The 20,600-nt window shown below is 44.4% G+C and overlaps 1 protein-coding gene across 1 annotated transcript in view; it reads right to left on the minus strand.

The window, feature by feature from the left end:
* Positions 1–7,624: 7,624 nt before the first annotated feature.
* The window catches only part of GPC6 (glypican 6), a 1,020,154-nt gene continuing 1,007,178 nt past the window's right edge, over positions 7,625–20,600 (minus strand). The window contains exons 7-9 of the mRNA XM_054974100.1: positions 13,695–13,831; positions 10,221–10,396; positions 7,625–8,131 (exon numbers count right to left, since the gene is read on the minus strand). Coding sequence (XP_054830075.1) covers positions 7,929–8,131; positions 10,221–10,396; positions 13,695–13,831 — 516 coding nt within the window. The 3' untranslated portion in view covers positions 7,625–7,928. The remainder of the gene's footprint in view (positions 8,132–10,220; positions 10,397–13,694; positions 13,832–20,600) is intronic.

The following is a 20,600-nucleotide window of genomic DNA, read 5'->3' on the forward strand; positions in this document are numbered from 1 at the left end:
AAACTCAGTTTGATCTTCTGTAGGTTTTCAATCCGGCTACCCCACCATCTCAGACTTGTTTGTACAACTTTCTGGGAATACTAACTTAGAGCCAAGCTACAAGTGACGCCTTACACAGGTTGGACACTTGTCAGCTTCCCTCAAGTTTTGATGGGAAATGTAGGCAACATAGTCTTGCAGGTTGGCTCACCAACTGCTGTCCAATGGACTTTTCAACTGTCACTTGTCCAACATTCCACCAAGCTGCCTACATTTCCCATCAAAACTTGAGGGAAGCTGACAAGTGTCCAACCTGTGTCAGGTGTCACTTGTAGCTTGGCTCTTTGGCTTTGATCACTGTATCTTACCATCAATAGAAGAGTGGAAAACTGATTTAGAGCACAGAAATCATTCAGTACTTTCCAGTAGACAAATAGTTATGATAAGCAAAGGAAGTGTACAGAGAGTCACTTCAAATGATATAGAAACTTTGCATTTACAAGCACCAGGTTTTAAAATTTTTATTTCCTAACTCCGAAATCCAACACGCTCTGTAGATTTAATAGCTCCTTCACATTTCAAGACAATGTGAGGAGTGAAAAAAGAGACATTTCAAACTTTAGGGAATATTTGAGAGTTATGTGCAGAGACTGTACACGGTGATCACCATGTCTACTGTGGAGAAATAAACAGAGTAACATGACCATAAGTTCATCCCTGATACAATATTCGTGCCTGTCTATGGACTATGACCAAAGCGTGGTAAACGGAGACGCTTTACTTTTCTTCTTAGCATCATCAGTCAATGTCTATCTCATGATGACAGAGGGGTGTCACGGTACTACTCTGTATCAGGATCGAAATTTCTATCTTAAGAAACTCAGAATGCTGCTGCATCCCAGCACTGAATATATGGCTGGATCCACCACCATTCATTTCTTTATAGAAGAACTGATTCATTTGTCAGTGGAGTAGCATAATAGCCATTTCCATGTGGCTGGACCCCACGCTTGTCCAATGAATGCTTGCAGAACATGGGTCACACAATGCGTTGGTGCCTTACCATGCTGTTGTTGCTGGTTGCTGCTGGAGTGGTGATATTGGTATGGCAAACAATCATATCCATCAGCCAGCCTTCCTACAGACACTGCCAGAGTGGCAAGATTCGGCCACGCAGAATCACTCTGGGAATCAGACCTTAAGTCTGAATTTGAATGTGATGCCCGTGAGAAAGAAGAATGTACTTGTATCATTTTGCACAGCTTTTAAACTGGGGTGTTAGAGTGGCAATTATCCTGCTAGGCATTGCAACATTAGCATGCCAACACAATGCCCACTTGGGCAACAAAGAGTGGGCTACGGACACACATGTGGACCCACTTTAAGTACAATGCTTGCAACCTTAAGCTAGACAGTTCTTTCCTGTTTAGCCCCCCATTTACACAGGGCCATTATTGTAGACAATTTTTGCAGTAGCAAGCAGCAGGTCGTGTTCTGTAAGGAGTTATGGATTTTGGGAATCATCGGGTGGTTTTTAAATGAGAAGCACAGGCTAATGAAGCAGAGAAGGCACCTGTCCTGTTTAGGCAATATCTACAAAACAAAACTGTCCCATGGCCCAAATGTAGATAGACTCCATTGAAAGGGATAGATTAATAGAGACAGTGCCTATAAACTCTTCCATGCACATGCTTTATGAGCAGGAAGTCATCCTAAAAGGATACAGCTCATATGCCAGGCAGTGTTTACTTCTGATCTTAGTTAGTGCCACCCCCTATAGGCAGGGCTGAATTATGACACTTATCTAACTTATCCCTAAATCTGGCTCTGCTAATAGGATTCTGCCCTGACCTGGATAGCCCAGGCAAGCCCAATCGTGTCAGATCTCAGAAGCTAAGCAGGGTTAGCCTTGGTTAGTAATTGGATGGGAGACCTCCAACAAGACCAGGGTTGCAGATGCAGACTATGGCAAACCACCTCTGTTAGTCACTTGCCTTGAAAACCCAACCAGGGGTCTCCATACATTACCTATGACTTGATGGCACTCTCCTCCACCACCAATATGGCTCTACCATCTTCTCTGTTATCTGTCACTCAAAGCAATGTTAGATGTAGCAGCAGTGGACTACATGGTGTAATATTATTATATTGAAATAGACCATAACCAGGCAAAAGTGCTATGGGTCCCTATTTATGACATTACATTGACCTGGATGGCCCAAACTAACCTGAGCTTTTCAGATCTTGGAAATTAAGCAGGGTTGGTGTGGTTAGTACTTGGATGGGAGTCCATTAAGGAAACCCAGGCTCACTATGCAGAGGCAGGAAATAGCAAACCACCTCTGTCCGTCTCTTACCATGAAAACTCTATGGGGTCACTGTAGTCTGCTGCAACTTGATGGCACTTACACACACACATTGCCAAAAGACAAGAAAGAATTCTGGCATGCTGGAAAAGGTTAAATGCACTAAAGGGATGCTATTATGTGGTACAAGGAGGAAGAGGGTAAATACAAGATAAAATAATTTGTATGCATAAATAAATAACTAGCTTTCAAAAGAAATGAGCTATGACTGATGACAATTGTAGGGTGAGCTCAAGCGGACATTACCTTATAAAGAGCATATTCTATAAACAACAAGTTCTCCATGCTAAGCCATAACATAAAGGAGCCATTTCTGGGAAGCAAATCTTGACAATCAAGATGGGGTCAGAGATCAGCAGCTAGGCAGCTGTTACGAACATGTGACGCAAGATGGCTGACATGCAGCATTACACCCTTCTACACTGTGCTGTAGCACAGTGGTTAAGTGGTTTGGCTGCGAATCAGCACTCTACTGGTTCGAATCCCACTACTGCCAAGAGCTCAGTAGGTGGCCTTGGGTAAGGCACTCCTCTCAGTCCCAGCTCCCCAGCTGTATTGTGGGGATAATAATAACATTAACTTGTTCACTGCTCTGGGTGAGGCACTAATCTCTCTAGAATAGCGGTATATAAGCACAATTGTTGTTGTTGTTGTTGTTGTTGTTATTATTAAAGTCCATTGATTTCAGAGGACTTAGAAGGACGTAACTCTGCTTAGGAGAGGCCCAATGGTGTTAGAAAACTAGATAGAGAACAACAAAGGTGGAGGTAGTCTAAACTATGAACCTAGTTATGATCAGAACCCTCCCTCGGCCTTACATACTCTGCAAGGGCCACCTTCCTGGGCATCAGCATCCAGAAGAAGGGTTAGAACTCTGGTCTGAGGTGAGCTCTTCGGCTACATACTCTGTGGCATGCCAGCTACTAACTCTGAGATGGGCAGGGGGTTACAGGGGGGTGACAAAAGCTAAGGGGATTTGGGGTGAGGGGCTGGTATCTAACTATAGTAGCAGGGATTCTTATTTGGTGGGGCATACTGGCAGCATAAAGGTCCCTGGTGTTCCTCTTCCTTCTCTCATCATCTAAGAAAGTCCTTTACAGGAAAATGTCCCAGGATGTCCCCAACTATCCCCCGTGTCCACAGTTTCCCAGCATTCCTCCTGCAGTGCAAAGGCTCCTTAGCCTAGGTCCTGGGTCACAACAGCCACTCTCATGAAAAATCTTAGATGGAAATCTCATTGGCCCTGCGTGCCATTGCCATGAGTATAGGGGGTGTGCACATATGGTGTGTGTGTGCTGCTTTTCATATAGACAAGCCACACACTAAGATTTATATATTACAGCTTGGGGAGAAATGGGATCCTTTATCAAAGGGATGCTTTCAGTAGTATCTCCGTGGACAGAGGATCCTTCTTTGTATATTCTTACTCGTTATCACATAAGAGCTCTCATACAGTCCAAGTGAGCTTATATTCAACTGCTGTGAATAAGGTTCAGCACTTGAGATGTTCAGCTACTGAAAATGTATACAGAACTTCCTGTGGCAGCATTTCCCTGTAAAAACACATTGTATAAAGCAGTGCTTTTTTTTTCTAAAAAGAGAGATGCTGGTATCCATGATGTTCTCCCTTCTCAGCCTGCCCAAATGCCCAAGATATGCTGCTACCCCATAAATAGATGCCGGTACTCAGGGCTTTTTTTATGGGAAAAGAGGTGGTGGAACTCAGTGGGTTGCCCTCGGAGAAAATGGTCACATGGCTGGTGGCCCTGCCCCCTGATCTCCAGACAGAGGGGAGTTTAGATTGCCCTCTGAGCCAAGAGGTTCCGGAACTCCATTCCACCACATTCCAGCTGAAAAAAAGCCCTGCCGGTACTTCTTTAAGAGGTGCCATGTACTGCCTGAAAAAGAGCCCCCATATAACGGCACTTGGGGCTTGGGCCAGCCAATTTTGCAAAAATATAAAGATGATTTAGTTTTAATGGGTGGATTAAGGAATTTGATGAGAAACTTGTTAAAGGGCTTACTTATCCCCACCCCATTTAAAACATTTCAGCCAGGCAAGGGGCCTTAGCTCAGGGGAAGACAGCACAAAAGTCCTAGGTTCAATCATTAGGGTTGCCAGCCTCCTGGTAGTGGCTGGAGATCTCCCAGAATTACAACTGGTCTCCAGGCCACAGAGACCAATGGCTACTTTGCGGGGTGGAGTCTATGGAATTATGCCATGCCAAGGTCTTTTCCCTTCCCAAACCCCACTTTCTCCAGGTTTCTCCAGGTTTCACTCCCCAGATCTCCAGGAATTTCCCAACTTGGAGCTGGCAACCCTATCAATCACCAACATCTCTAGTGAAAATCAACAAGGCTGCGAACGGCATATGCTTAAAGATCGGGGCACTTCGGCTGAATGGACCACGGGTCGGATTCGATATAAGGCAGTCCATGATGTCCTTCACACCCTCTGCTAGATAGTCTGGATTAATGGGATGGGAATGGGAGCTATCAAGGTCTGAACCAGAAGGAAGTAACCACACTTATCCCTTTGAAAAGAATGGGACTTACGTTGTTCATGACCACTGACCACAGTCCAGCAGAGGGTACTTTCTGGATTCTGTGTTTGGATTGTGGCCCAAGTAGTGTCTGTGACATGAATGATATACAGTCCATAATGTATCTGTAAAATGGGTGTAACTCTGAATAGGGCTGACAAGGCTGGATTGTATAAAATTTTAAATAATAAAAAATAGAATACAATCTCCGTTTGAAAATCAAAAAAACTCTACATTTTGTTTTCTTATTTGACGTAGCATATCATTATTCATGGTATATACTGTTCTTTTTTTTTTTTTTGTAAAAGTGCTTAGGTATACTTTATACACTTGTGCTGTGAGCTTACTACTTTCATTACTAAATCGATAGCTAATTATAATTAGGTGAGGAAACGGTTTTTGGGAATCATGTACAATTTACACCATCAGTGTCGGAACGGCAATGTGACCGGCTTACTTCAAAGTGTTTCGCTAATGTTTTCTTTATCAACTCTAAATGGGTTATTAAAAACTAGGTGACCTATTTCTAGCAAATGAGCAGCCATTTTTGATTGGCTTAGGTAGTAAGGGCCTGGCTTACGCCTGCTCTGTCCTGTTCAGTCATTTGGACCGTGACTGCGTTTCCCCTACACATAGAATTTAAGGAATGGTGGTGGAGGAGCCAGCACATCAGTATAAACCTCCTTTTCTGTGCCACGCTTCCTGCATGCAAGCTAAGGCTTTCCATCGCCACCCCTTGCAGCAATCCAGTGGGATCCTCTGATTCCATTGCATAGGCCTGTTTATTGACAGCAGGTTCCATACTGGGGCCTGGCAGACCACAGCCTACTGGATGTCTGGACAGCTTGGGCTTGTTAAGAATGGTAGCAGCAGCAGCACAGCATAGGGGACCAGTGTGGCATTCAGAGCTGACTCAGCACCCAAACAGCCCAAGTGGTAAGGGTGGCAACATGGGAGGTGGCAACAGGTGTGCCCCACCCCCTGATCTCGTCCTCTGCTGCTGCCGCCATCACCTGGGAGCCCAAGGCAAGCTGCAGAGGCACTTCCTTTGCATCGTCCTCGGACAGTGCCCAAGACGGCCTCGGAGAAGGGCAGCTGCCGTGTCTCAATAGTTGAGATCAGTCCTGATTACAAGAGAGGAGACATTTATGCTGACGTCATATTGGAGCAAGATCAGAGTTTTGGGTGTTAAGAACGTTATTTCAAATCAAGAGTGCAATCCAGATGCCTAGGTGGAATACAGGGTGCAGCTGTCATCACCGAGTTGTACCGTTCCCGGTAAGCAACTCTTGCACACTCACACAAATGCACACGCAATGAAAGAGGATTAGTGCAACCCCTGTGCAACCCTGTAAGAAGCAGACAACTGAAAATGTGAAAAGAAAAAAAAGCCTTTTCTGGATTCTTGCATTTGCCAGTTCTGAGAGCAGGGCTTTTTTTCAGCCGGAACGAGGTGGAACGGAGTTCCTGCACCTCTTGAAAATGGTCACATGGCTGGTGGCCCCGCCCCCTGATCTCCAGACAGAAGGGAATTTAGATTGCCTCCCCCACGCCATGGCACAGAGGGCAATCTAAATTCCCCTCTGTCTGGAGACCAGGGGGCGGGGCACCGACCACGTGACCATTTTCGCCAAGGGCGATTTAAACTTTAAAAAACTCCCCCCTTGTTCCACCTGACCCAAAATGACATCAGTGTGTGGTCCTGAGTTCCATCACTGAGTTCCACCACCTTTTTCCCCAGAAAAAAAGCCTTGCCCGAGAGGAAGGATTCCTTTTTTCAAGCAGCACAACGAAAGTAAAAGCTGGTTGACAAAACATTTTTTTTTCTTATAAAGATGTGTCAACCCTGAGCTTGTAATTAAGAAGTTAAAATCTGTGATTTATAGATATATATATACACATATATTTATATATATAAAAATAGATGATCGTACTAAGACTAAAAAAGTGAAAGAAATTCTCCATGTCAGTATTTTGGGTCAATGTTCTTGCAACAGAGTACCCTTCTGATACAGAAACTAATAGATAGGAAGGATGCTGTTTCTATGCAAAACTAACGTATTGATCCTGTTGCTGTTAACAGCCTTTGGAGAACTGCCACTTTGGTTAAGTAACAAACCCAGTGGCCCGAAGTTCTACTTGATGCCAAACCTGCAGCTAAAGAAAAAAGTTTATACCACAAGGGACTAAATTTTGCTATCCAAACCCTTGTGTCGAAATGTGTTTGAGAAATGCTAAAACTTCATTGCCAACGGATGATGACAGGAAACCTGGTGGAGTCCCATGTCATTTATATATTATGGATAAAAAAAACCCAGTTAGGACAAAGAGTGTTAGAATCCCGGTAAGAACTGGGGTAAACAATGCAAATATCCCAGAGGAATGATGCTACTCTATCACTAGAAGGCAATCTTCTTGGTTTTTTTTAACCTTTTCGCAGATCTTGTATTTATGGAGCACATAGCACACACGTAGTTCTGTGTCACAAAAAGAAAACAAAACTCAGAGATATTCCCTCAAATGTAAAGATCCTTTGGGTGGTCTAAAGTGTGGTACAGCAGCACCCCCAAAAGGAGGCCTCACTCCCTTCTCTTCTGATTATACATATATCTTTTAAAGTCACAGTTTGTCATTTTGTTGGGCCTTGGGCTTAGCCTGATTCCGAACGACATTTATTTTCTTTTTCTTGATAAAGGAAAAAAAAATCCCATACAACTTGTATCCCTCCCTCCCCACCCAATTCTCTTCCTGCTGCATAAAAGCAAACGAAGTTCTGAAAAGTCTCCTGTAATAAAAATCTGAGAAAAAGGTTTCTGAGAATCAGACCTTGTCTTCACAGCTATTTGAAAGGACACAGGGAACAGTTAAGTCCGGCACCTCTTTGGGAAAGCACAAAGGGGAGCAGGTTGCAGCACCACCTTCTTCCGGTAGAAAACTGTAATTGTTTGTGGCGTGGTCTGAGGTCCAAGAGGATATGAAAAGAAGAAAACTGGCTGTTTTTCAATAGCTAAAAGACAGTCATCTCTGACAGGAGCCAGGATTATCTGCACTGTCTTTGTAGTAGGAGGACAAAGCAGATGACAAACCATGTGAACACTGGACGGCTAGATCGGCTTGCTGAAGAGTCTACTTCCCTCCTGTCTGAGTCAACGAGAGGGGCTTCTGTGGTGATAAATTCAAACTCAGTTGGACAAATGTCATCGGTGCAACCGCTTCCACTTCCTGAGCCACTGGTTTCGTCACCTACAAAAGTGGGGTGGGGGTGGGGGAATGGATTGATAAAAACACTCTTCTGAATAACTGATAGATCTGAGAAGATGCCAAGAAGTTTCTGTAACATAAACCTAGTGCACACACCATTCAAAATATGGAGAATGAATTGTCACCAATACACTTTACCTGTGCACTATGGGAGCTAATGTCATCTGACTTCAACATTGGGGTAATTTCAGGTCAGATTCTGGGGTGGGTGGTTCTAGTGTGGGGAGAAGCTATGGAGTGGGCTTCTCCCATGAGGCCTAAGACTTCTGACGTTACCCCTGCAGCATGGGCAAGAGCCACAAGGGTCATACAACCGGGGGCTCAGTGCTAAGCAAACATAAGCCTTATTGATTACAATGGTAAAGTTCAGCGTGTGCTTCCCTTTCCCCCATGAACTGTGCTGAAAGTAGAAATCCTACTTTCTGCAACCAACCCTTATTATGTGTCCCAGTCCTGGAAATCCACATTTGGAAGCAGGCTTCTATGCATTGTTTCCCATGTTGTGGTGGGAACTGTGCCCACAGATTTGGAGAGCCAGTTTGGTGTAGTGGTTAAGAGCGTGGGACTCTAATCTGGAGAGCCGGGTTTGATTCCCCACTCCTCCACTTGAAGCCAGCTGGGTGACCTTGGGCTAGTCACGGCTCTGTGGAGCTCTCTCAGCCACAGCCACCTCACAGGGTGTTTTGTTGTAGGGATAATAATGACATACTTTGTAAACAGCTCTGAGTGGGCATTAAGTTGTCCTGATGGGCGGTATATAAATTGAATGTTGTTGTTGTTGTTGTTATTATTATTATTATTAATTTTATGTGGCTGCATATCTAGATCTACAGATATATATTTTGCATACCAATCCCTGGCCATTTACACACGTCTTAAACATCGCAGAAAATCACGCAAAACTCATGGAGCAAGGCGGCTTCACGGCACGATTTCTGACATCATCATGCCATGAAAATGGAATCGTGGTGCGATGATGTCAGAAATTGTGCCATGAAGATGCCTCGTTCCATGAATTTTGCATGATTTTTCCGCTATGTTTAAGCCATGTAAATGGTCCCTATTTGCACGGTATGAGCCCATTCGTGGGGAGGGCGGGGTATAAGTCAAATAAAATAAATAAAGTATATGGCATTATTTTAATAACAACAACAACATTCAATTTATATACCGCCCTTCAGGACAACTTAATGCCCACTCAGAGCGGTTTACAAAGCATGTTACTATTATCCCCACAACAAAACATCCTGTGAGGTGGGTGGGGCTGAGAGAGCTCCAGAGAACTGTGACTAGTCCAAGCTCACCCAGCTGGCTGGGTTTTGTTTTACACATCTAGTTTTAGATACCATTCTCTTCTGGGAGCCCTGGACAGAATGAGGAGTGGGAAGGTGAGTGAGAGGAAGAACAGATATCCTAATCCAGACAAACATACTGGCTTGGATACTAAGCGGCACAAGCATACTCACATTAAAGGAAAACAACATTGTCCCCTTTCATGGCTGCCTTTTTGCCCCTGAACTTGTGCTTTCTGCCATCCCCAAGGAACAAGGAAGGGGATAAAACTTGGAGCTGGCAGTAGGAAGGTGGAGTCAGCAAAAATCACCTCCCTTCCTCCTCAGACAGGAAAGCTATTGCATTAAAGGAACTGCTGCCGTTCGGACAGAAAAGCACTGTAAGGGCCAACCATGGACTAAGCAGGGAGCTTCTCTTTGTGCTGGACATCACTTTCCGTGCCAAAGGGCCATTCAAGCACCATCAGTTATTGGATATGAGGCTGGGAAAGGGCTCATGCCTCCGAGAGTCACTGCCAATAAAGACAGACAGGACAGAGCTGGAAAGTGGGGTTCAACTTGGTGTAAAGTGACCTTTCATAAAATAGAATCTGAACAGAAATTTTTGCTCCAGAGAGTGTTATTATCACCCTCCCTGATAATACAGACTTAGCTATCACCTTTGTGGGAATAAAACCATCCCCCCCCAACGAACATCCTAGAACACAAGTTTTATATATCTCATAAAGCAGTGTTGGAACAGAGCACATTAAGCTTGTCTGATGAATCTAATTTCTTACTTGTGTCCTGAAAGTTCACATCATTTCCATTGTACGCATTCTTGAGTTTGTTCGTCATGACTCTCAAGGCCATGATTTGTTGCCGTATGTAGGTATCAGGCCTGGTGATGTCCACATCAACCTCAGGATTGTTGATCTGGTTGGTAAGTCCATCATTCATAATCTCTGGTAGATATCTATGCATCAAAATGAAGAGTTAAGATATACAGTTATTAAGATACAGAGTCTTCCATAAAACGAAGCCTGAAGGTGTAATCTATCTACGCAACAGATGCCCTCTGCAGATATTCTCTTCCATTCACATGAAGCAGGAGACCACCAGCTACATGCCTCTGGAGTGCAATTCATGTGGTTGTTGTCTTACATGTATTGGCAACATATGAGATTTTCCATGTGTGTACTGCTTCCATGCATGCAAATCCAAATCTTGATTTTCCAGGCTGTGATTCACATGAGTGGAAGCTGTACCCGCAGATAATCCATATGTATCCCAATTCACACAAGGCAGCAACTGTATGGACCGGTGCACTGAGAGGACCCATGCATGACCAAGAGGTGTGGCTGGTGGGCTTCTGGTTTGCAAGAACAGAACGTAACTCTGCAGAGAGCTTTGCATCCAGCATTTTCGGACATGATTACTCACCCATTCCACAGAGCGGTGGCCTTTTTTTCCTTTCTTTTCAAAGGAGTGATTTTTTAAAAATAAAGTTAAAAGGCAATTAGTTGACATTTTCTAGAAAGGGCACTTTAATTGGCTGGTGACCCATAATCCACAGTTTGAAATTCACTAAGAAGAAAGCAGCTTATTGGGCTCGTCCACACAGGGAAAAAAGCAATTTGTTCCCCTGAGACCCAGCTCTTATGTACACCAGGGATACATGTGGTTCTTTAGGAAAAAGGATTTTCACATAAAACATGTCTTTGTTTTAAAGCAGGAATGATTGACTATCATGACAGAGTTCACTGTAAACTCCATATTGTTAATTCTTAGTGTGAGAAAGGAAGGAGGCCAAGTACAGAAAATATTATTCAAGAAGCACAGCGGGAAGCTAGCACAGATCGCTTGTTTTTGTGTCTCAGGGGAATTGCTCTTAGATGATAAACTCATTTTTATGGTTTTCAGTATGAACTGTGAATTAAACACTGTGACTTAATGAAAACAATATAGACCTATTGGCTTGCTCCAGAAGAAATACACTGCACCTCGGGTCATGTCTAAAACTCAGAAGGGAAGCATTGGGGAAAGCTCCTGACGTCTTCTCTTGCCAACCACTGCAGGATGGGGTCCAATGCTTTTTGTTCATTTTAAGGGTTAATAATTGGATCCTGGGAAGGGAAGGGAAGGAGGCACGGTATTGCCCTATCTCATCAAATCTTAGAAAATAAGCAGGGTCAGTACTTGGATGGGGGCCCACCAAGGAAGACTCTGTGGAAGAAGGCAATGGCAAACCACCTCTGCTTCTCACTTGCCTTGAAAGCCCCTTGCTGTGGTCACTGTAAGTTGTTTGCAATTGATTGATTGATGGATGGATGGATGGATTATATTTATAGCCTGCATTCCCTGCGAATGGGCTCAGGGCGGGTTACAGCAATCGATAGATTACAGTGTAAAACAGATAAAACAGTAAAACAATAAAATCACATCTCAACATGGCAGTGATGGCACATACATATGTAACTGGATCCTGATGACTGCCGCTGAGGGCCAAGCTACAAGTGACGAATGACACTTGCCTGGCAAGTGAACAGACTTGCGTGTATTCCTCCCTGTTCACTTGCACTCCACTTGCACTCCACTTGATCATGGGGAGTGCAAGTCAACAGCAAGTGAACAGGGAGGAATACACGTGAGTCTGTTCACTTGCCAGGCAAGTGTCATTCGTCACTTGTAGCTTGGCCCTAAGGGTCTCTTTAGATGTGCAGGTTTCTAAAAAGTTGGGTCTGGCTTCCCCAGACTTGGGTTTCTGCAGCCATGCAGCAGTTAAATGGCTGTTAAAAAATAAAAGAGAGCCCAAATGGCCTCAGAATTCCTCCAAGGGGGAGGGGGAAGAGTCCTCCTCCCCCCCTCAAGCCATTTCCCCTTGACACAATAGCATGGGGGGAGTTCCCCCCTGTTTTTACTGCTCCACATGTACAGAGCATTTCACATGGAGCAGAAAAAGGGGTGGGGGACTTCCCTGCTATTTTGACACATGAAAACGGCTTGTGGGGGGGGAAGCAGCCCCTCCTCCCCCCGCAGAGGCATTCTGATGCCATTTGGACTCCTTTATTTTTTAACAGCCTTTCTCCGAAGGTGCTAGGTGGCCACAGGGAACTCAAGTTGGGTCTGAGGAACTCCGATCCAACTCTTTAAAATGTCTAGCTTGGCCCTAACTTCATAACACCTCTCAGGATGGAACTGTGTCCTCTACTCCAGGTGTTCATCTGTCTACAAGATCCTGAATTCCTAAACAGGTTTTTATAAAATGGCTGATGCTTATTCTTTTTTAAAATCTCTTCCAGAATAGTTTTCCAGCAATGTTTTCCGACATGATCAGCGACAGAGGCAGACCTGCTGTGTACTTTTCACAAGGCCAAAAGGTTGCAATGCTCCTATGATGGCATTTTGATTTGTTCATTAGCGTTCCATCTGCATTTACACATTTTCTCACACCCACTCCTCCCAACCTCTTGTACTTATGTGACCTGGTTAAATTACTTCTCTGATAATAAGACATCACTGGATGTCTTTTAAAAAAAAGTAGGTCAGAAAGAGCAGCCCTTTGGTATGCTGTTTGCTAATTGGTAGCCTAGAATTAACTCTGCCTGGCCTTTTCTAATTAGCTTGACAGTCTTAGGGCAAAGAGGGATGTTAATAATCGCAAGAGAACTTGACATACTGACTTCTTCCAAAGGAAGCCAAATCCTTTATCAGAACCCCAGTTAGGACTGCAGGTCTACCAGAGGCTGGAAAAGAGAGCATAGATGGGACCCTTTTTGTGCTTTAACAATTTATTATCTATTTTTTCATGGCTCCTCCCAAAGAATCCTAGGAGCTGTCATTCCAGGTGGGTAGCCATGTTGGTCTGAAATAGAAGACCAGGGCCATTTCCACACTACTTACCTTCATCTGGAACGCCGCAGAACGTCACGAAAAAAACGCGGAAGATAACGTCTTCTCGTGCGAGTTTTGCACGATATTGCACAAAACTCACACGAGAAACGCTCTCTTCTGCATTTTTTTAGCAACGTTCCGTGGCATTCTGGATGAAGGTAAGTAGTGTGGAAATAGCTCAGGATTTGAATCCAGTAGCACCTTAAAGACCAACAAGATTTTCAGGGTAGAAGCTTGAGAGAGTCAAGCTCTCTTTATCAGATAATGGGAATTGTGGTTTGGTTAGAGTTCTCAGAAGAAGCCTCTGTTAGAGATTGCTGCCCCCTGTCCTGCACTTCATGGTTTCACGCGGGCTTTAAATACTGATTGTGATTCCTTACTTAGCTTTGGCGTGCCCATTCCAGCAGTCCTCCTCATTTGACGGGCCAGCGGTCACACTTTCCTCTTTGCAAATAGTGTAAGGCAATGCCGACCAGAACTTTTTTGAAAGCTTCAGTTTTTCTTTGATGTCAATCACCTAATCAAAAGTGAGAATATTTGGTTAGAAAGGTGAATAGACAAATGTTCTTTAAAAAAATTACAGCATTGTTAGTTGTATTCTTGGTGGTGGTTTCAGTTGGGTAGCCATGTTGCTCTGCAGTTGAAGAGCCAGATCTGGGTCCAGTAGCACCTTAAAGATCAACTAGATTTACAAAGTATGAGTTTTTGAGAGCTTTCGTCAGAAGGTCATACCTTGCTCATACCTGGGAAATCTAGTTGATCTTTAAGGTGCTATTGGACTTGGATCTTATTCTTGATGGTGGTGAGAACAGAGGAATTTAATTCTTTCCTCAAATGAACAATACACAGGGCAGGTAAGCAAAACCCAACTAAGGACATTTCATTAGGATTCTTATAGTGCAACACTTTGGCTTTTTTTGCACGGGCGATTGTTGCCACTTTGGCCCCATACCTCTTTGGGGTTTCTTCCAAATTCCAGACACTTAACTACCCCAGATTTCCATGCAATGTTCAAGGGTTCTCTTTTGAATTTTCTGCCTGCACTTTTTCTGCACAGGCAGAAAATTGGGAAGAGAAGCCTTGAAATGCCACATGGAAATCTGAAGGGGGAGTTGAGCATTCAGAATTTGGAAGAAAACTCAAAGAGGTAGGGGGCCAAAGCAGCAAAAATTGCCCATGCAAAAACGGCCTTAAACTGGAGCAACTATGCATAGAGTTACAATGTTAAAGCACCTTGGAGACTGTCTTTTAATATGCATGCAAATGTGTGATAATGCAGAACAGAAAAGGGAAGGAAAGCATGTCTGAATCAGCTAGGCATTTGGTTAATGTAGGTTCTACATTTACGTTACAATTATCATGGCCTAGCATGGCTTACACATACACACACGTCAATACAGATGCTTTAAAACCCAATGGCCAAGCAAAACCCAAGATATCAAAGGCCAAGCAAAAGAGAAAAGGCGTTTGTATTTCCCTTTTGGTTAAACCAGGATTTTGGAAGATGGGGGTGGAATTTTTATAGGGCATGCAATAAATAAACACATTTAATTTCTGTGTTGACATATCCAGTCCACTACCAATCCGAGGCACTAGTAACAAAGCAATGAAATATATCTTAACTTCTTTGTTTACAAGTATGCAGCACCATCTTCAGTGATAGGTAACCAGGCTGAGGTTGAGTTCAGTTTGGGGGAATTAGTTGGGACAAAGCCCCCAACTGAACATTTTTGGTGATTTTTATTTCTCACTTATTAGGCAAACCAAAAAGAAATATAGAATGCACTTTCTCCCGAAAGCCTCTTTTAACGTTCAGTTAACTCATGGGAGTGGAGGTGCCAGTACAAGCTTTTATTTGATTTTTTAGTACGTCTTTACCCCACTCTTCCAGAGTGGTGCGTGATGCTGTCTGCTCTTTTGTTTTATCTCACAACATATATAATATATGAACTAAATAAAAATACATAAACCATAATAAAATATAAAACAGTAAATAAACTAAATAAACTATTTGAATTAAATTAACACAGCAATATATGATCAAACCTTTAAAATCAACAAAAAACTAAGGGGAAATAATCCAGATAACCAAATGAGTAGGCAAGGAAGTCACATCATCAAGGAATGCTTCAACAGAAATCATACACACGTGCCCACGTGCACACACATATTCTCTGTGTGTGTAAAAATACATCTCATTGTCAACATGACCCAAACCTGGGATACTTAAATTGAGAGAATGGAGGCATGTACAGACAAGACAGATATTTCTACAAATCTGACAAATGCCCCAGGTTTATAGTTAACAGAACACAATGAAAGCTAGCTACAAACAATCAAGGAATTGACAAGAATATTTAAATAAATACATGTATTTTTGGTGAATCACAAGAAGTAATAAATATATCTGATTTAAATAAATATGTTTGGTTTTTATACAATGATTTCAAAACACAGAATTCACAATTCCACAAGTCTCATTTACAGCAGAAAATGGACAGGTACAAAAAAGCCAGTGCTAAATAGCAGAGAAACACAAACATCTTTGCTTATTGAGGCTTTTATTTCTCTGCTATTTAGGAATCAAATGCCCTCAGTGGCTGTTGCTAGGTAACCAAGTATTTCCAACCTTCAAGCCTTGGTTTCTGTTAGTAAAAGGCAGGGGCAGGAGGCAGGGCTGTTTCCAGAGCTGTTTTGGCATTTGGGAAGGACTCAGGAGGCCCAAGGATGGCAGCAACCACTGAGAGACTTGGTACCATATGACTTGCATGACTTACCTAGGCCAGGCTGCTACTGTTCAAGAGCAGCTACCTCCGATAAAGTCAGTGTGATTGGGTGGTTAGTGTTTCAGACTAGCGGGAGCCCCAGTTCAATTCCCCACTTTGCCGTGGAGTCTAACTAGGTGACCTTCAGCCAATCACACATTTTCAGCCTAAACTATAGTTGCCAATCTCTAGGTGGGGCCTGTTGATGTCTTAGAACTATAACTGATCACCAGATGACAGAGATCAGTTCCTTTGGAAGAAATGACTGCTTTGGATTGTGAACTCTACAGCATCATAACCTGATGAGGTCCCTCTTTTCCCCAAACCCCATCTTCCTCAAACTTTACCGCCAAATCTCCAAGAATTTCTCAACTTGGAGTTGGCAACCCTAGCCTAACCTACCTTACAGGTTTGTTGTCAGGTACACTGATGGAGAGGAGAATGATGCAAGCTTCTTTGAGAAGTAAGGTGGGGTATAAATGAAGAAATAAATAATCAAATAAATTGAAGGTGGGAGCAGATAAAAGTCAAGTGGTTGGCTGAGTAGGAAGGAGAGCATAAAGCAGAGGAAGTCGATATGTGAGCTGCCAAGAGCAGAGAAACCGTGTAGTAAGGAGCATACAGGAGAAAGTAAGGTGCTCCCCATAAGTCCTTGCAGGTTCCCCTCATACAACAGGCCCATCCTTGTGGCTGGACTGGCATTGCATACATGGCTGGCCTTTTTCTAGGGAAAGGCTGCCAGTTGGAGGGAAGGATGGAAAGCTGAAGATAGGGGTAGATAAAGGTAGTTTGGCTGGTGGATGAGGAGGAAAGAATGAAACAGAAAATGGGGAGAGGCTATAGGGGCTTTCGGGAAAGGGAATGGGGGAGAGGAAAATGCTTGTGGATCGTCTGCTTGTATAATTTTATGCTTCGGTCTAACTTGGTTAAAATTATTTTTAAGATAATGATAAGTAATGGTGAAAGGGGTGGTCGTGATCCAGTTCTTCCAAGCTAATATCACTTAAACTTGCTCATGTGCAAAATCTTTCTTGCCCACACGTGACCAGACAAGGTTCTGAGTCTTCATAGCTCCCCAGCTAAAATTCTCCAGGTAAAACATTCAGATTCTTGTCGCTGCCCTCAGGAAAAAGATGGTCCAACTGTCAAGCTCGACTGCAGGTTTGAACATTCTACCCTCTCTTCAAACAGAAACTATACAAATTAGCATGCTGACTGCTTACAGAATCTGTCTCCTTACAGTGCCTGACAAATATATATGCAAATACCTGTTTACACAGATATATATTAATAGTCACACACACACAAATAAACAATAGGGATGTGCGTTTCGGCATTCAGAATGCCGAAAGAATGCCAAAACAAAAGTGTTTCGGCTTCTTTCAGGGAATGCCGAAACGTTTCGGGGAATGCCGAAACGTTTCGGGTAGCCGAAAGTAAAAAGCCGAAACGTTTCGGGATTCTTTCGGCTTTCTTTCGGCTTTTCAATGGGAAAATGCCTCCGTCTTCCCGGACGTCTGGGGGAGTTATTTTCCCACCGAATAAGCCCAAAATTGGTGGGGACCTTCCTCTAACCCTTCTCTAACAACCACCCAAGTTTCAGACAGATTGGACTTTGGGGGGCCATGTTATGGCCCCCCAAAGCAGGTCCCCCCATCCTCCCATAAGAAAGCGAAGGAGCAGCATATTGTTAGCATGCTGCTGCTCATCTTTCTTCATTATTTCCTATGGGGAAAAATGAAGAAGCAGGCTTCCTTTGCCAGGGGTGGCATTTTGCATGCAAAATGCCCCCTTACCCTCAGGGGCCCTTCTCCCACCCCTCCTCCCATCCCCCACCAAGGCTCAGCCTGCTCCCACTTGGGGGGGCCATTTCATGGCCTCCCCAAGTAGGTCCTCTCAGCCCCTAAAGTCCACCCCTTACAGCCCCACACAAACCCAATTCCCCCCCAGCTGCCACACACAGACCCAAATCCCCACATTAGCCCCTCACAGACCCAAATACACCCCCACCTGCCCCACACCCATAACCCCAGGAACAGGCTGGCAAAGGCCAGCCCTCTCCCTTTGTTCCCTATGCTGGGAACTTCTAAACTCTCTTTCCCTGGGCAATTCTGCACAGCCCAGGGGTGCCACAATGGTGGGCACACTTCTGAGTGCCAGCTGGTCCCTGTGAAAGAGCACCTGAACCACAGACACCCTCCCTCAAATTCCCCCACCACCTACAGAGATGGCTGGCCAGCCAGCCCCATTGTTCCCTATGATGGGAACCAACTGCACAACAAAGAATAAAACAAGAACAACACAAAATAAAGTTTTAAATTTTTTTCTCCCTTCCAAAGTACAAGTAGGCAAAGCATTATGACACATTACACCAGCAGTCCCCCACACAGAAAAATAACACAACTCACTTAACATCAGAGAATCACAAAGCACAATTCCTGTCAAAAACACTTTATTTCTTGAACAGCTTTAGGTTACACAGCAGGGGGGAACACCAAAGGGCATGGCAGCACTATCTTACACAAAAATAACACAACTCACTTAACATCAGAGAATCACAAAAACACAATTCCTGGCAAAAACACTTTATTTCTTGGACAGCTTTAGGTTACACAGTAGAAGGGCACAACAGGACATGATAGCAATGTACTACAAAAAATAATACAACCCACTTCACCGTTTTTGACAGCAATTGTGTTTGTGTGATTCTCTGATGTGAAGTGAGTTGTGTTATTTTTGTGTAGTACACTGCTTTCCTGCTCTGTGGTGCTTTCCTACTGTGTAACCTAAAGCAGTTACAGAAATAAAGTGCTTTTGACAGCAATTTTTTGGGGTGATTCTTTAATGTGAAGTGAGTTGTGTTATTTTTGTGTAAGATACTGCTTCCATGCCCTTTGGTGTTCCCCCCCTGCTGTGTAGCCTAAAGCTGTTCAAGAAATAAAGTGTTTTTGACAGGAATTGTGCTTTTGTGATTCTCTGATGTTAAGTGAGTTGTGTTATTTTTGTGTAAGATAGTGCTGCCATGCCCTTTGGTGTTCCCCCCTGCTGTGTAACCTAAAGCTGTTCAAGAAATAAAGTGTTTTTGACAGGAATCGTGTTTTGTGATTCTCTGATGTTAAGTGAGTTTTGTTTTAATTTTTCTGTGTGGGGGACTGCTGGTGTAATGTGTCATAATGCTTTGCCTACTTGTACTTTGGAAGGGAGAAAATAATTTTTTTAAAACTTTATTTTGCGTTGTTCTTGTTTTATTCTTTGTTGTGCAGTTGGTTCCCATCATAGGGAACAATGGGGCTGGCTGGCCAGCCACCTCTGTAGGTGGTGGGGGAATTTGAGGGAGGGTGTCTGTGGTTCAGGTGCTCTTTCACAGGGACCAGCTGGCACTCAGAAGTGTGCCCACCATTGTGGCACCCCTGGGCTGTGCAGAATTGCCCAGGGAAAGAGAGTTTAGAAGTTCCCAGCATAGGGAACAAAGGGAGAGGGCTGGCCTTTGCCAGCCTGTTCCTGGGGTTATGGGTGTGGGGCAGGTGGGGGTGGATTTGGGTCTGTGAGGGGCTAATGTGGGGATTTGGGTCTGTGTGTGGCAGCTGGGGGGGAATTGGGTTTGTGTGGGGCTGTAAGGGGTGGACTTTAGGGGCTGAGAGGACCTACTTGGGGAGGCCATGAAATGCCCCCCCCAAGTGGGAGCAGTCTGAGCCTTGGTGGGGGGTGGGAGGAAGGGTGGGAGAAGGGCCCCAGAGGGCTGGGGGGCATTTTGCATGCAAAATGCCACCCCTGGCAAGACAAGCCTCCCCCAGCTGTCAGTGGTAGAGATGAGAGCAGAGCACCTACTTGGGGAGGCCATGAAATGCCCCCCCCCAAGTGGGAGCAGGCTGAGCCTTGGTGGGGGGTGGGAGGAGGGGTGGGAGAAGGGCCCCAGAGGGTTGGGGGGCATTTTGCATGCAAAATGGCACCCCTGGCAACACAAGCCTCCCCCAGCTGTCAGTGGTAGAGATTAGAGCAGCTACTTGGGGAGGCCATGAAATGGCCCCCCCAAGTGGGAGCAGGCTGAGCCTTGGTGGGGGGTGGGAGGAGGGGTGGGAGAAGGGCCCCTGAGGGTAAGGGGGCATTTTGCATGCAAAATGCCACCCCTGGCAAAGGAAGCCTGCCTCTTCATTTTTTCCCCATAGGAAATAATGAAGAAAGATGAGCAGCAGCATGCTAACAATATGCTGCTCCTTCGCTTTCTTATGGGAGGATGGGCGGACCTGCTTTGGGGGGCCATAACATGGCCCCCCAAAGTCCAATCTGTCTGAAACTTGGGTGGTTGTTAGAGAAGGGTTAGAGGAAGGTTCCCACCAATTTTGGGCTTATTCGGTGGGAAAATGCCTCCTCCAGGCGTCCTGGAAGACGGAGGCATTTTCCCATAGAAAAAAGCCGAAAGAATGCCGAAATAATGCCGAAAGAATCCCGAAAGTCGAAAGCCGAAAGAGATTCTTGTTTCGGCTTTCGGCTTTAACGATAGAGAATCTTCTTTCGGCTTTC

The sequence above is a fragment of the Eublepharis macularius genome, chromosome 3 (assembly GCF_028583425.1).
Source record: "Eublepharis macularius isolate TG4126 chromosome 3, MPM_Emac_v1.0, whole genome shotgun sequence".
NCBI lineage: Eukaryota > Metazoa > Chordata > Lepidosauria > Squamata > Eublepharidae > Eublepharis > Eublepharis macularius.